This window comes from Hyposmocoma kahamanoa, unplaced genomic scaffold (genome assembly GCF_003589595.1).
Source record: "Hyposmocoma kahamanoa isolate Upper Pololo Valley unplaced genomic scaffold, ASM358959v1 79, whole genome shotgun sequence".
NCBI lineage: Eukaryota > Metazoa > Arthropoda > Insecta > Lepidoptera > Cosmopterigidae > Hyposmocoma > Hyposmocoma kahamanoa.
This window is the reverse complement of record NW_020653993.1, coordinates 8430072-8443777: the sequence shown is the minus strand read 5'-3', so window position 1 is coordinate 8443777 and position 13706 is coordinate 8430072. Positions and strand designations below refer to the sequence as shown.

The window sequence follows — 13706 nt, the reverse complement described above, 5'->3', positions numbered from 1 at the left end:
ATTTGAAACATTTGAATATCGACTTTCAATTGTTTTTGTTATTCAATTTAGACAAGAAAGATGGATACTGCGAAAATTCGAGTGATTTTTGAATACGAGTTCCGACGCGGAACTAACGCGGCAGAAACAGCCCGCAATATCAATGCTGCGTTTGGAGAGGGGTCTACTAATGAACGCACCGTGCGATTTTGGTTTAAACGCTTTCGTGATGGAAATTTCGACTTAAAGAACGAGGCACGAGGAAGACCGCCCACACAGGTGAATAACGATGAATTAAGAGAGATAGTGGAAGCCGATCCTAGTCAAACTACCCAGGAATTAGCGGCATGGTTTAACGTTACCTTACCCACAATATTGACTCACTTGCGTCAAATCAATAAAATAAAAAAATACGAAAAATGGGTGCCTCATGATTTGACTGAACTGCAGAAAGAAACGCGTGTTGAAACTTGTGTTGCCTTGTTGAACCGGTACAGAAATGAAGGAATATTGGATCGAATTGTAACATGTGATGAAAAGTGGATTCTTTATGATAACCGGAAAAGAAAAATGCAATGGCTGACCCCAGGTCAAATGCCACAACAGTGTCCTAAAGCAAAACTTACCAATAAAAAGGTAATGGTAACTGTTTGGTGATCTCAGCATGGTGTTATTCACTATAGTTTTCTCCGATCTGGTCAAGCAATAACGGCAGATGTCTATTGTGCCGAACTCCGAACCATGTTGACAAAACTAGCAGTAAAACAGCCCCGACTCACGAATCGATCTTCACCATTATTGCTCCACGACAACGCGACACCTCACACAGCACGAGAAACCATTTTGACCCTTCAGGAACTGCAGTTAGAAACCATTCGTCATCCTCCGTATTCACCAGACCTTGCTCCAACGGACTACCATTTTTTTCGTGATTTGGACAATTATCTACGTGACAAGAAGTTTTCTTCCAAGGAGGCAGTACAAAATGCTTTCACACAGTTTGTGCAGTCTAGATCGTCGGAGTTCTATCGCAAAGGCATTAATAACCTTCCCATTAGATGGCAGCAATGTATAGATAATAATGGCAACTATTTTGATTAAACAAATTTGTTAAAAATTTAAAAAATAAAAAATTTAGATTTTCAGTACAAATCGGCAATTTCATACTTTAACCCCTATTATTTGTACCCGCGTCAAAGAACATATAGCTGATGTCAAACACCGTCGCGTAAACAAGTCTGCAGTCTGCGAGCATGTCATGGATAAACCTACACGTTCAATGAAGTTTGACAAACCCCAGGTCCTTGCAAAAGAAGTCCGTTATCTGCCCAGGATGCTGCGAGAGGCCATTGAAATGAAAAAACATCCTAATTTCAACAGGGAAGATGGTTTCTTCGTACCACCAGTTTGGGATCCAGTATTTCCTCTAATGAAAAATCCCAAACAGACATAAGACTGCAGTACTAATTAATATGTTTTAGTTTATTCTAATTTCTATTAATAATTAATAATAAATTAAACTTAATAAAAATTCATTCAATAAAATAATTTGTAAAACTTAATGTAGCGTAAATTGGAATGTTTTCTTTGTAAAATTAAAAATAAGGTATTTAATTAATAACTATTGTAACTAAAGTGAAAAAATAGGGTGGTTTGCATTAATATTAGACATAACTGGTTGAAGACTGTACCACCTCAGTCAACCGTGACCATGGGACCTGTAAAGGGCCCGAAACGTCGGTTTGTTTGAAAAAACAAATATACGCGATTTAAATCCGGAAAAATAGTTTCATTTCCTATAATAATAATATAATAACGCACACACTAAGGAAACCCGCACTAGGGAAACGCTGACTGTGTCGTGGGTGCCACGGACACACACATAGACAATCACAAATTACACCCAAACTCACGAGAGAAATAAATGTAGGCCATGGAAAAATTTCTCCCGGCTCGGGAATAGAACCTGGGAGCTCTGCGTAGCAGTCCTGCATGGTAACCGTTCGGCTTTCAGATCTTTGTTCTACGGATTAGACGATATGCTCCACATTTAGAACGATTTTCTTTCAAAATCGTATCCATAGTTAAGTGTTGTTGGAGAGTATTTAGTTCAGTAAATATTATTATTATTATTTATTTATTAATTTATATCAGGCAACTACGGCGCATACATAACATAAGTACATAAATAGTATACTATATAAAGTAAATAACTAATCTACACGAATTGCACTTGTTGGCTACGTGTGGCGCAATCTGGTGTCAGGTAACCGGCCGCGGAATCGCCGATACATGACACCCTTCGGCCAAAACTCCTCCTGCATGATAGTCACTATTATTAGAAGAAAAATCTCATCACCACTATTATTAAACAATTACATATTCCATTGCTGGGCAAGGGAGAGTGTTTACGCTTTACGCCAACATTTTCGTTCGTCTCAATTTACATTGCTGCGGAGGGAATAGAAGCTTATTTTTGTAAGGAAATTGAACTTAACAATGAGAGTTAAGGAGCATCCTGGTGAAAGAATTGTCCAGGCAAGTGCTGTCACTTTACCTATTTCTGCCGCCAAGCAGTAATGTGAGCATTGCAGCGTTCCGGTTTGGGAGGGTAAGGCGCTGGTGAAATTACAAGCACTTGGGACTTGTCAACTTATGTCTCAGGATGACGGGCGCAGAGACATTGCCCCTAAGATCTTTAGGATTTAAAGTCTGAATGACATATGTGTCAATGACTAGGCCGCATGACTTGTTTGTTCCTTTACTTGGTATTATAAAAAAAAAAGAAACGGGATCTACGTTTTTTTCGAACCGGGGCAGAAACTCCATAGTGGCGCTCCCTGTCTTCGGCGTTTGCCATTATCACTCTCACTCGGAGCATTTCTGCGTAGCCCTCTCTGACAATGGTAAATACCGTAAATGTGCCGGGACAGGGATATTTTGATATGGACAATGGACATAGTGAATGGTTCCTAGTAGTTTCGAAATAATAATCGTTCGTGCAGATCGTTGATTTTGATTGCGTTCGGGAGAGGCAATCAAAATCAAGCTGCTGATGGTATTACTAATCATTCGATTCGAGTCGAATGACTGTGCTTGGATTTGACCATAGATATAGGTAAAAAAGGGATTCGACTTAGGCGAATGATTTGCCCATTCGAACGATTAGTTATTAATAATATTCATCCGCGCATCTCTACTTAAGATACGTATAGTCCACGGTTCAAAGTGTAAAACTAAGTGTGCTGTTGACTTATACATTTTGTCTCATCATTCTTAAATATGGGATTAGGATTTTGGTTCTTGGTATTGGCATAAGCCCTCTGTGTTACGAGCTCTAAGGAGCATTTAAGAAATTCAAAGAGTTTATTGGTGTTTTAACGCTGTCTTTCCAAATCTATAGTATCTGGTTGACCACCGATGTGATACTATAAAATTTAAAGAAAATAATTGTCTTTTCAGAGAAATGCTAGTGCCAGCTCAGTATGCAGGACCACAGGGTGGTTTGGCCCAGGCTCTCCTTCCGAACGCCTACTACCACCAGCTGCAAGACCCTTCTCATTACCTTCATGGCGGAGCTTAAGTGTCGTCATATGCAAATAAAATTAGTTGAATGGTAATTATTAGTATATCAAGAGTATTAAGGTGCGTTTTCATTTGCAAGTAACTTGCATACGAGTTGTGCCATAAGGTTGATTTTGGGTAATAACCTACTTTGAAAACGCACCCATAAGATCGTTGCTCACTTTTTACTTATAGCATATAACACGTGATTTGAGTAGTGATTGAAGTTTTTAGTACGTCAAAAAAATTTTATAGCTGTATAAATATTATTATTCCTAATTCAAAAAGAGGAAACGGTTGTTTTATTGTGATTTAGTTTAGAATTATCGACCAGTGAGCGTTCAAAAGACATTAGGTACTTTTTAACTTTTATTTAGATATTTGCCTGTAGTTGTGTTTGTATTTTGTTGACTTGGCACTGGTCTCAAATTTGTGAAATAGAATATAAGCCCTAATATTCTCATTACGTGTCCAGTAGTGATCAAATAGATTGACTGATATTTTATGTTAATGACATTCAAGGTGCCACACTACTAACGATGACCAGTTAGATTTTTACCCTCGACAAGTGTAAGATTTTAAAGAATTTCTTCCAGTTACAATATAAATAATTATATTGTAATTGTAATTATTTGTAGTTTAAATAAATACCATTGAATTCAAATCCAGTACAAGTGCCACGGTTTATGGGTCAAAACACGGCTTGTCAGCTTCTGAATTTTAAAAAATTAATATAGATTTTACTCACTAAATATTATAATTATTTTTTTTTTGTAACTTACGTAATGTTATTAATTATTAATAAACTAAATAATTTTGGAGAAAATACACAATTTCATCCAGAATCGTGCGGTTGCCATGCGAAACTTAGAAAGTTACCGGATCTCGTTATGCCTAACGCGTCGTGCTCCATGTGTAATCATTACGGCTCATTATGACGCTATTGTTGTAATACTGCTCAGGTTTTTAATAATAAAAATTTAAATATCGTAAAGACTTCTATTAGGAAATTTAAATTTACGTGTGTTTATGTACTGTCATCTGAAACTTTTAAATTATGTACATAGTTTAAAATCTGTAATAACGAGTGAAATGTGGGTCTTGTCAATTTTGTTCAATTAGGAAATAGTGGGATTGTTGACTTCACTGAGCATTTTCGCACTTAACTATTTGTTTTATAATATATAATTCTTAATTTAGTTGTGCCAAAAGGATACTTAACTAAAAACAAAAATATTATTGTTCCTATTATTGTACTTACTTATAACTATTTTTAAACTAATTATTTTACCATTTTTACCTCGTAGTTATAAGACGATTTTATTTTGTGATTTAAAAAGTATGTTTAAAAATTTGCAACAAATTTCTTCTCAGTATAAATTTTATGTCTATAATACGATACTATTATAGATCTTGTACGATGTTATTATTAGGTCATGTACACAAGATATTTCTGTACGATACTAATGTTTATGTTTATTGATTTCTTTTTGTTGCCATTCATTTCTTTTCATTTGCAAGTAACGGGCATACAAGTTGTGCCACGAATATAATTTTTTTTTATTATTTTTTATAAACAGAAAATTTGTTCAAAATCTAAATAAGGTTCAGGTAAATTGGTTTATTTTGGATAAGTGAGCCAATCAACAAACTGCATGCGTAATGTTAGTTACTCAAAAATACAAACTCGCCCTGACTTAAAAAGCTATGTTTTTAGTCAATGTTTTTAGGTATGTAATTTGTTTGCTTTAAACTGAACTATCTGAATTAAACCAAATTCAGTAATGTATTAAAGAACTGACAGTGATCTTTATTTTGAAAACATATCAGTGTAAATATGTATAGGTGCTGATTGTTAGCAATTCATTGTATTCTAGTCTTAAAAGTGAATTAAAGTTCTGAAAGAATCGAAAGTAATGTTTTATTAATTCGTAAAGGTAGTGACTTTGATTCCCGGTAGATAAAACACGAAATGAATTAGTAATTTTGCAGTCTGTAAGTGACACGATAAACTATAAAAATTTATAATTAAATACAAATAAAGATCGAGTTAATAATAGCATAAAACGTCCTACGTAAGTAGCAGTAGGTAGTACGTAGTACCAAAATATTAAAAATTACGAAATTATATTATCGCCGAATTAGTGTAAGCGACAGAAAATAAATTTTACAGGAGAGGGATCTTTTAAAATTTTTTTACGCATAAATGTGATACTAAATTGAATTTGAATTATAGTGAATTTCGTAACCGTTTGTGGTACAGCTAAATTTTTTTAAATTATTGGATATTAAAACTTTTTTGGCGCTTTCAATATTTTTGCTACCTCTATCTCTCTATATACTCTTTAGATTTTTGCGAATTTCAGGCATTTAAGGTAACACTTGTGATTAAAAATATGCAACAAGGTGTAACTCATTGTTTCCACTTTGTTTTTAGTAAAAATAAACGACGAAGTAGTGATTCTCCGCTGCGATAACAAGGGCGCGTACTTAATAGTTACTTTTTGTTCTCTGGCAATACGTTATGATTTTTTTATATTGATTCTGTCGGTTACACTAAAATATAAAAACGTTGAGCTAAAGATAAACTTAGATTTTGCTATAATTTCTATTTGATGTAATTTTTGCGGGAAATTTCGACGCATTCTTGTCCATTGAAGTTTAAAATATCATTTGGAATAAAAAACGCTGCTTAGGTAAAAAGTGTCGCTTACGATAAGTCGGCGGTTACGTCTCGATATGGCAACACAATCATCGCAAATGTCAAAATGCGCTAATTTTCTTGAACGTACTTTACACGTTGATTATATTAGACAGAGAAGCATATTCGTATTTTTCTATAGCTTTGTCGCGGTTTCCGTTGTCAACTTTCGCTACCACTAGCTTAATTAGACGTGACGTTGTCAAAATTTTCTCACAACGATTTCTTTGTTTGCTGTGATTCTTTATTTTACGTGTTTAAAATTAATTAAAAGACATATAATTAGAAACAGGGATATTAAATCCGCGTTTGCATTTATTAACATCAGAGTCACGAGTAAATAGGACTCATAATTAGTTTAATTTTTGTATAAGTTTTCATGACGTAATTTGTAAAAGTTATAAACGTTTTCTACGATGAGTGACGCGAAATCCTTCGTCAGTTTCTCTTGTCAGCGATGTCTGCAGCCTTTGAAGCTAGACGAGTCTCTAAACAACCTGGGGGAGCACACTATAGCCGATTTGACGCTTCAAATACGTCGTAATAATGAAACTGATTTGGACTTGCAATCTTCTTCTTTGGAGCATTATGTACCTCCTTTTCGTATGACCGAATCGGGTAATGGGGCCAATGGATTCATGGTTATCTCCGACGGATGGGAAACTACTTCTCAAGGTCACCAGTTGCACGTAAAAGCGACACTATTTGATTTGTTATCGAACAATTCTGACGTGGATCATCCCCTGTGTGATGAGTGTACCGACACGCTGCTAGAATTAATGGATAATCATTTAAGGCAGACAGAGGCCGAATGGAAGGACTACAGTGACTATTTAAAAAAGTTGGAAGATGACAAAGAGGATTTGAATTTAGAAGGATTGGAAAAAGAATTGGATGATTGGAAACAGGAACAAAGCAGGCTTTTGCAGGAATTGTCCGCATTACAAAAAGAAGAGAAAGCTATGAAAGATGAAATAGCTATACAGGAGACAGAAAAAGAAAGGCTACAAAAGGAAGAGGATATATACTGGCGTGAATATACAAGATATAGAAAGGATGTAATGACTACAGAAGATCAAATGAAGTTCTATGAATGTCAACTGGCATACACTCAGACTCAATTAGAAAAGCTAAAAAAGACAAATGTGTTTAAAGCTACGTTTCACATCAGCGATTCAGGCCAGTTTGGCATTATAAATAACTTCCGTTTAGGACGTTTACCAACTGCACCCGTAGATTGGTCTGAAATCAATGCAGCTTGGGGACAAACCGTTCTCCTGCTGTCTTCCTTGGCGAGGAAAATTAATTTCTGCTTTCAACGATATCGTCTTGTTCCGTATGGAAATCATTCGTACATAGAAGTTTTAGAAGATCAAAAAGTCCTGCCTTTATATGGTTCTGGAGGATTCCGTTTTCTATGGGACACTAAATTTGATGCCGCAATGGTAGCATTCTTAGATTGCCTCCAACAGTTTAAAGAACAAGTTGAGAAGGGAAATACTGGATTTTGTCTGCCTTACAGGATAGATAAGGGCAAAATTGAAGACACTGCATCACCTCCACATGCATATTCGATTAAAATACAATTTAATTCTGAAGAGCACTGGACTAAAGCACTAAAATACATGCTTACCAATTTGAAATGGGCCTTAACTTGGATATCATCACAATTCATTGAGGACAAACCTGAGAATCAAATTATTTAATTCTTTATATCTGTGATATTAAAATGTTTTTTTATAGACCAATTTGTAAATAGATTGAAATTAATAGCTTAATAGTAGTGTCTAGCTATGGAATAAATATAATACTAGTTATAATTTCACATTTGTACCTTGTTTAAATTTTGTCATTTAAATAAAAAGTGAATTAACGTAAAATTTTTCATGTAGTTTTCAACAAAATATGTTACGCGACATCTGTGAATTGATTAGAGTAACTTTAAAGCTTAAAATGTGTACAATGCCATCTAGCAAGATGGAACGGTATTATTTCGTAGTGAAGCTATTGTAGAGTTAGACGTTATGTATACCGCTAAATAGTTCAAACATGAATTAATAGAGCGCATAAAAGTGAAAAAATAAACCTACACGTCCCATATTTCTATTATCATTATGATATCGATAATCTTGAGCATAATAATTATTATAGCACCGATATAAATATTATAGCTACTTTACTTGAAATCGAGTGCCGTAATGGGTAAATGAGGTACGGAACTTTTTGAATGAGATCGAAAAGTAATGACTTCGAATGCTAATAACATTGACGTTTCAAAGCAAAAGCATTATTCAAAACGATGGTTTAGATGATGATTTTGTGAAAAATCACGAGAATGAACTTCGTGAGGACTCAAAACAGCGAAGGTTACTTAAATGGGGCTGGATTAGATGCAAAGACTTAATTATATAAGCTCATTTTATTGCAAATTATGGCGTACCTATATTATATGGCAAGCCAATGTTGTCTAATGTTAATTTTTAATCGACTTTGAAGGGATTCCCTATTTGAGATAGAATGCCGTATTATCAAACATTAATTGATCGAAAACGTAGGCTCGATTGTCCATTTGACCTATGAATCATGAGCTCTAAGGTTTGCCACATCGATGCATCAAAATCTCGAAAGAACATGTGCTCTAACGTGTGTGTAAACGTGTAAACGCGAGGACCTGTACAACGCCACTGATAATGCTGTCTTAGCCGCTAAGTACTGGTCCTCACAAATGTAAATGTCAGAGTCTACACGCCAAGAAGATGTATAAAAAGAATTAGAATTTCGTTGTGTAGGAAAATGTTTGCCTATTGCAATGTTAAAAACCCCAGTTTCTTTCTAGAAGCGTCCGCGTTTCTGCAGTCTTCCCTGAAAGGTGTGAAAGCAAAAACAGTCTTCCTTTGTGCTGGAACTACAGAATTGAACCTCAATATAGGAGTCTTGCATAACAGAGACGTAGTCATTTTTTTTAAAACTTAAATCCATGTTGAATTCGAATTGAAATAAATAAGGCGAGCCTACATTATTTCACATCAAGTAAGCGCAAACCAAGTTTTCAGTCATGTAATACCACGTACGTATTACACACGTACTGCAGGAAACATTTTGAGACTGTTTGAATTGAACCCTCAAATTGTACGTTAGTATTTTATTTTGCACAGTTTTAATATTGCCCGTAGAAGAAAGAAGGTTGAGGTCCGTATCCGCTAATTTATGTAACGAAATTGTACAAAGCATAATGAACTTAATGATAATTATGTAACGTACAAACTAGATACGATACGGTATCTAGAATTTCGGAGAATACGCGAGAATTCTCCGGAAAACACACAACTAGTTTATAAGCTCGTCTATAGTTTGTACGTTACAAAATCGGACGGATCTGAGTTCCTTTCTGTGCGCGCGTCGTTCGCTGCAAATAGTCAGTCTTTGTAAGTTTCACAAAGCGCAGGAAAAGCGTGGAACAAAGTGTTACATCACCGTGGTCAATTTATATACGAATTGTAAAAGAAGGATGGCGAGAGCTGCCCCAATAACGGCGAAAAGCTGTTCACGGATTTCGCTAGTATAATTTTGCGTTTTAGTTTATGCCTAGTTATCAATATATTGTTGTATATCTTTAGAAGTCGGGAATAAAAAAAATGTAAAACATTGTGTTTTAGAATAGATGCAAGAACACAACGCAATTGATTCAGTTTGACCACAGACTAGGTAACGTTCTTGTGTGTACGTTTAATTTTAAGCATGATTGAATGTTTACCTACTTAAAGAATTGGTTATTTTATAGTACTCACATAAAACATTATAAAGCTATAAAATACCTAATCAAATAATCCAATTAAACAGTAATTAATGATAAAGTAAACATAAAACACAATGTGACAAAAATGTTTAGACGGTATTTAAATGAGTGCTATGAAAGTTATCAAAAGATCGCTTTGACAAAAGGCCTCTTGCCAATGTCAATGTCACATTGATTTTTTTTTAAATTTATTAAGGCTTTGGCAAAGCCATCAGCCTAAACATGAAGTTTAATTGTGTTTCTGTAAACATGGCCGCCACAAAGAAGATAGGCAATTTGAGGCGGGCGGCGTGCTTGGATTGACTCGGGATTCCTTAAAACGGGCCGTTACGAGTATTTTAGGTCGAGATTAGTATAATTTCGCGTTTTAATCTTCGATTAAGGCACAATAGCACTATCCTATTCCACTTTAAACTAGATTTCACAAAATAATTGAAAGTCAAAATAAAAACGACTATTTTCCCTCCAAAAGGTCCAGAGCGAATCATGTCACATTGATATTGAGAACAGTGTGACCAGTTGTGGCAGATTTCTGCCATTTCGGCAGATTTAATTTTTATTCATTTCCATTGCTGGAGAACGTGATAAGTTATATTAAATGTAGTAGATTTGGGAATATTCAGAAAGTTCTTTATTATTTTTGGGAATAAACTGAAAACTTCTTGTTTTCTGCTACTAGAAACATATATCTGAGGCGAAATACAGGACAATGTTATAAACATAACCTACATACACAACCTACACAAGTATTGATATGTCTCCTTAAGACACGTCATCAAAAACACTGGGTCACAAAATATATGGGTGTAGCCATCCTTCTTTAAATAGTCTGTCAATTTTCTTTTCTTTACTTTTAAGTTCCAACTGATACAATGGCAAACACGTCAGAATTGCAGGAATTTCATTGACCCAATTAATTATATAATACAGAATAGATAGATATAGACGATAGCCACACGTGCTACGAATAAAATATCCTCTTAAATGAGTTCCCGGCCCCAGGAGACAAACTGTAATTACAATGTGTATTCCCACCCTACAATCTTGAAGATTGCTAATTAGTTAGGCGGGTAGTAAGCTAAGACCTCTGCCACCAGTAATAGCTGAAGAAACTCCGTAGTCGATCTTCTCTTTAGAAGGATACGCGTGATGGTATAAAAACACACACAGTGCCTGACTATTTTTTAGCGCAAATATATTTTAGTGATACAATTATTTGCAGTGTCGTCAGCTTACTGTCAGGCGTTAACGTGAACAGTATGCATGGCTAAAACTGTAAAGTGCTAACATTGACTATGAGTGCTAACAATGACTTACAAAGTGCTAATGAAAATGGCATATCAGAGCATCTTGTTACACCTATTGTCTCTATTTTGAATAATGATTCTCAAATATAATATCCTTTTATTGAACGAAAGGTTAATGGCTAGAAATTGGAGTTTCACCGAAATCGTGTCGTTTAAATGCATTGAATACTTTGTCATTGACAGGTGGGTTCCGTTTTATTCATTTTGTCATAAGTTGATCAACTTATGACAAAAGAACAGCCATTTATTTTACTAAGGTTCGGGATTAACAGACGAATGTAGTTGTCTCTGACGAATTATAATTCGGAAAACGTCACTTCAAATATTAAGTTTAATTTAAAAGTTTAAAGTATTTGTTGACTGATCACCCTGTACACGGTTACGATATTCTAATACCGACTTTGATTACTAACCGACTTTGTGCATAAAGTAAACGTGAGCATAATATGAGTCACAGGGTGACAGGGGGCTCAGTGGCATTGTCCCTCAAATATTTGTGATTTAAAAGTTTTTTAAAACCTGTATCGCGGGTGCTATGGACACACACAGATAGACAACCACAAATTGCACCCCAACTCACGGAAGTTTTAAATGTAGGCCATAAAAATATTTATCTTTCTCTGCGTGGCATTTCAGCATGTTAACCATTCGGTCACCGAGGCAGTTTTAAGTGGCGCTGACTACAATTGGACACCAGGCGCACGACTAAATTATTCCCGTCTCCTGGTATCATAAAAAACGAAGCTCAGACGCTCATAATAACATTGTCTACCTTAACTCTTCTACAATCTCATAAGACTGGTTGTAAATTAATTTTTTTCATGGCCCTATAAAAAGTAGCATTAACCACAACACTTTGTCGAAGGCTACACGAAAAAAAAGAAAATGGTTTTCATTTCGAGAAACATAAAAGTTAATTTCCGTACCTGAAAATCATTACACTGTAACCGCCACTTTTGTAATTTTACAGGCCAAGCGATTTTGTGTTAAAATGCAGCATGTATAACATTTAGGATGCCATAAAAATAAAACTGATCAATTTTTAATAACAGTATGTTCTAATATTCAAAGTTTGGTAATTAGAGATCACGGCTGTTTACATAATGAGATTAATTTCTTACTCCTAGCGATATTTATAACAATAAAACAAAAACAGTAGCTCACATACCGTGTTCTGCTTTTAAACAAAAATCAAATAGAAAATAGTTACCGTAATGTAATGTCACACCTTTTACAAATGAAAAAAAAAAATACAACATGAAAGTTGTTGTTATTACCTACTATTATTTTAACTAAAGTGACCTTTGTCAGTATCAGTCATGCCATCACACAGTCGGTACCTACAATGAGAATTAAAAATACAAAACCATCGTAGGTACGACCGTGTGCTGGATGACTGATACCACAGACCACATTGTATCGAGTATATAACCAGAAATAGAGACGAAATGTCATTTAATTTGTTTGAAAACTATTCTGCCATATCATTACTGTGACAACTGCGCTCCGATTGGCTAGCCCGAGTTCGAAACAATTGACGGGTGTCGTTATTAACTGTTTCACTTCAAATTGATCAGTTAACTTGAGCTTTGCTATAATGGACGAATATTGCAAAATTACATATTAAATATTTAATTACCGATTAAATGTGATTCCGTTTGTTTTGAAATTAGATATTTTGCATTGACTTACAAATAAATGGACGACGGGTCTAATACAAAAACCACTAAAAAAATGTCCCAAGTCAACCTATTTAAACGTAGTGACATGTAAAGGAATATGAAAAAGCTAAAACGTTGAATTTAAATTGTAATGTCATCGCAGTACTGTCTAATTTTGCTTGCTTCGCTGTCAACAACAAACGAAGACTGAAGCGTGAATGACGCTCTGTATACGGTTTTAACGCCCTATAAGTTCAGACACTTTTTAGCGCGGATCCGACGTCCATATAATTGTAAGTCAATGATATTTTGTGTTTTTCCCACACCACCGAATAGAACAGCACGACATTGTTAGAAATATTATCTTTATTACAATAAATACAGAATATTTTCTGGAATATACGGAGACGTACACACAGATCAGTAGTTGGCCTGTCTATATTTCAGTGCAAACGAGAGTTGATATTTATAAGAGCTGTATCGCTAATGTGTTACCAGGAATATATAGCCCTTATTTCGTCTCTGTTTCTGGTTATATAGTCGATGCCACATTTATACCGGCAAAGGTTACATTAGATAAAAAAATAAGTATTTTTATTGCTACAAAATTTATGAAGAAGTTTCTATTTATGTTCAAAATTACTTTTTTTAAATTATTTTTTCACGAAAATTGTACAATAATTCCTGATATTTCGGAG

At 34.9% G+C, this 13706-nt stretch overlaps 2 protein-coding genes across 2 annotated transcripts in view; both read left to right on the top strand.

Moving 5' to 3' along the window:
• The window catches only part of LOC113233610 (homeobox protein SIX2-like), a 23259-nt gene extending 18576 nt beyond the window's left edge, over window positions 1-4683 (top strand). The window contains exon 6 of the mRNA XM_026468763.1: window positions 3442-4683. Coding sequence (XP_026324548.1) covers window positions 3442-3562 — 121 coding nt within the window. The 3' untranslated portion in view covers window positions 3563-4683. The remainder of the gene's footprint in view (window positions 1-3441) is intronic.
• A 1887-nt stretch (window positions 4684-6570) lies between these two features.
• Window positions 6571-8049, top strand: LOC113233623 (beclin-1-like protein). Its single transcript, XM_026468780.1, has one exon. The coding sequence runs from the start codon at window positions 6661-6663 to the stop codon at window positions 7948-7950; it is 1290 nt and encodes a 429-aa protein (XP_026324565.1). The 5' UTR covers window positions 6571-6660; the 3' UTR covers window positions 7951-8049.
• Window positions 8050-13706: the final 5657 nt, after the last annotated feature.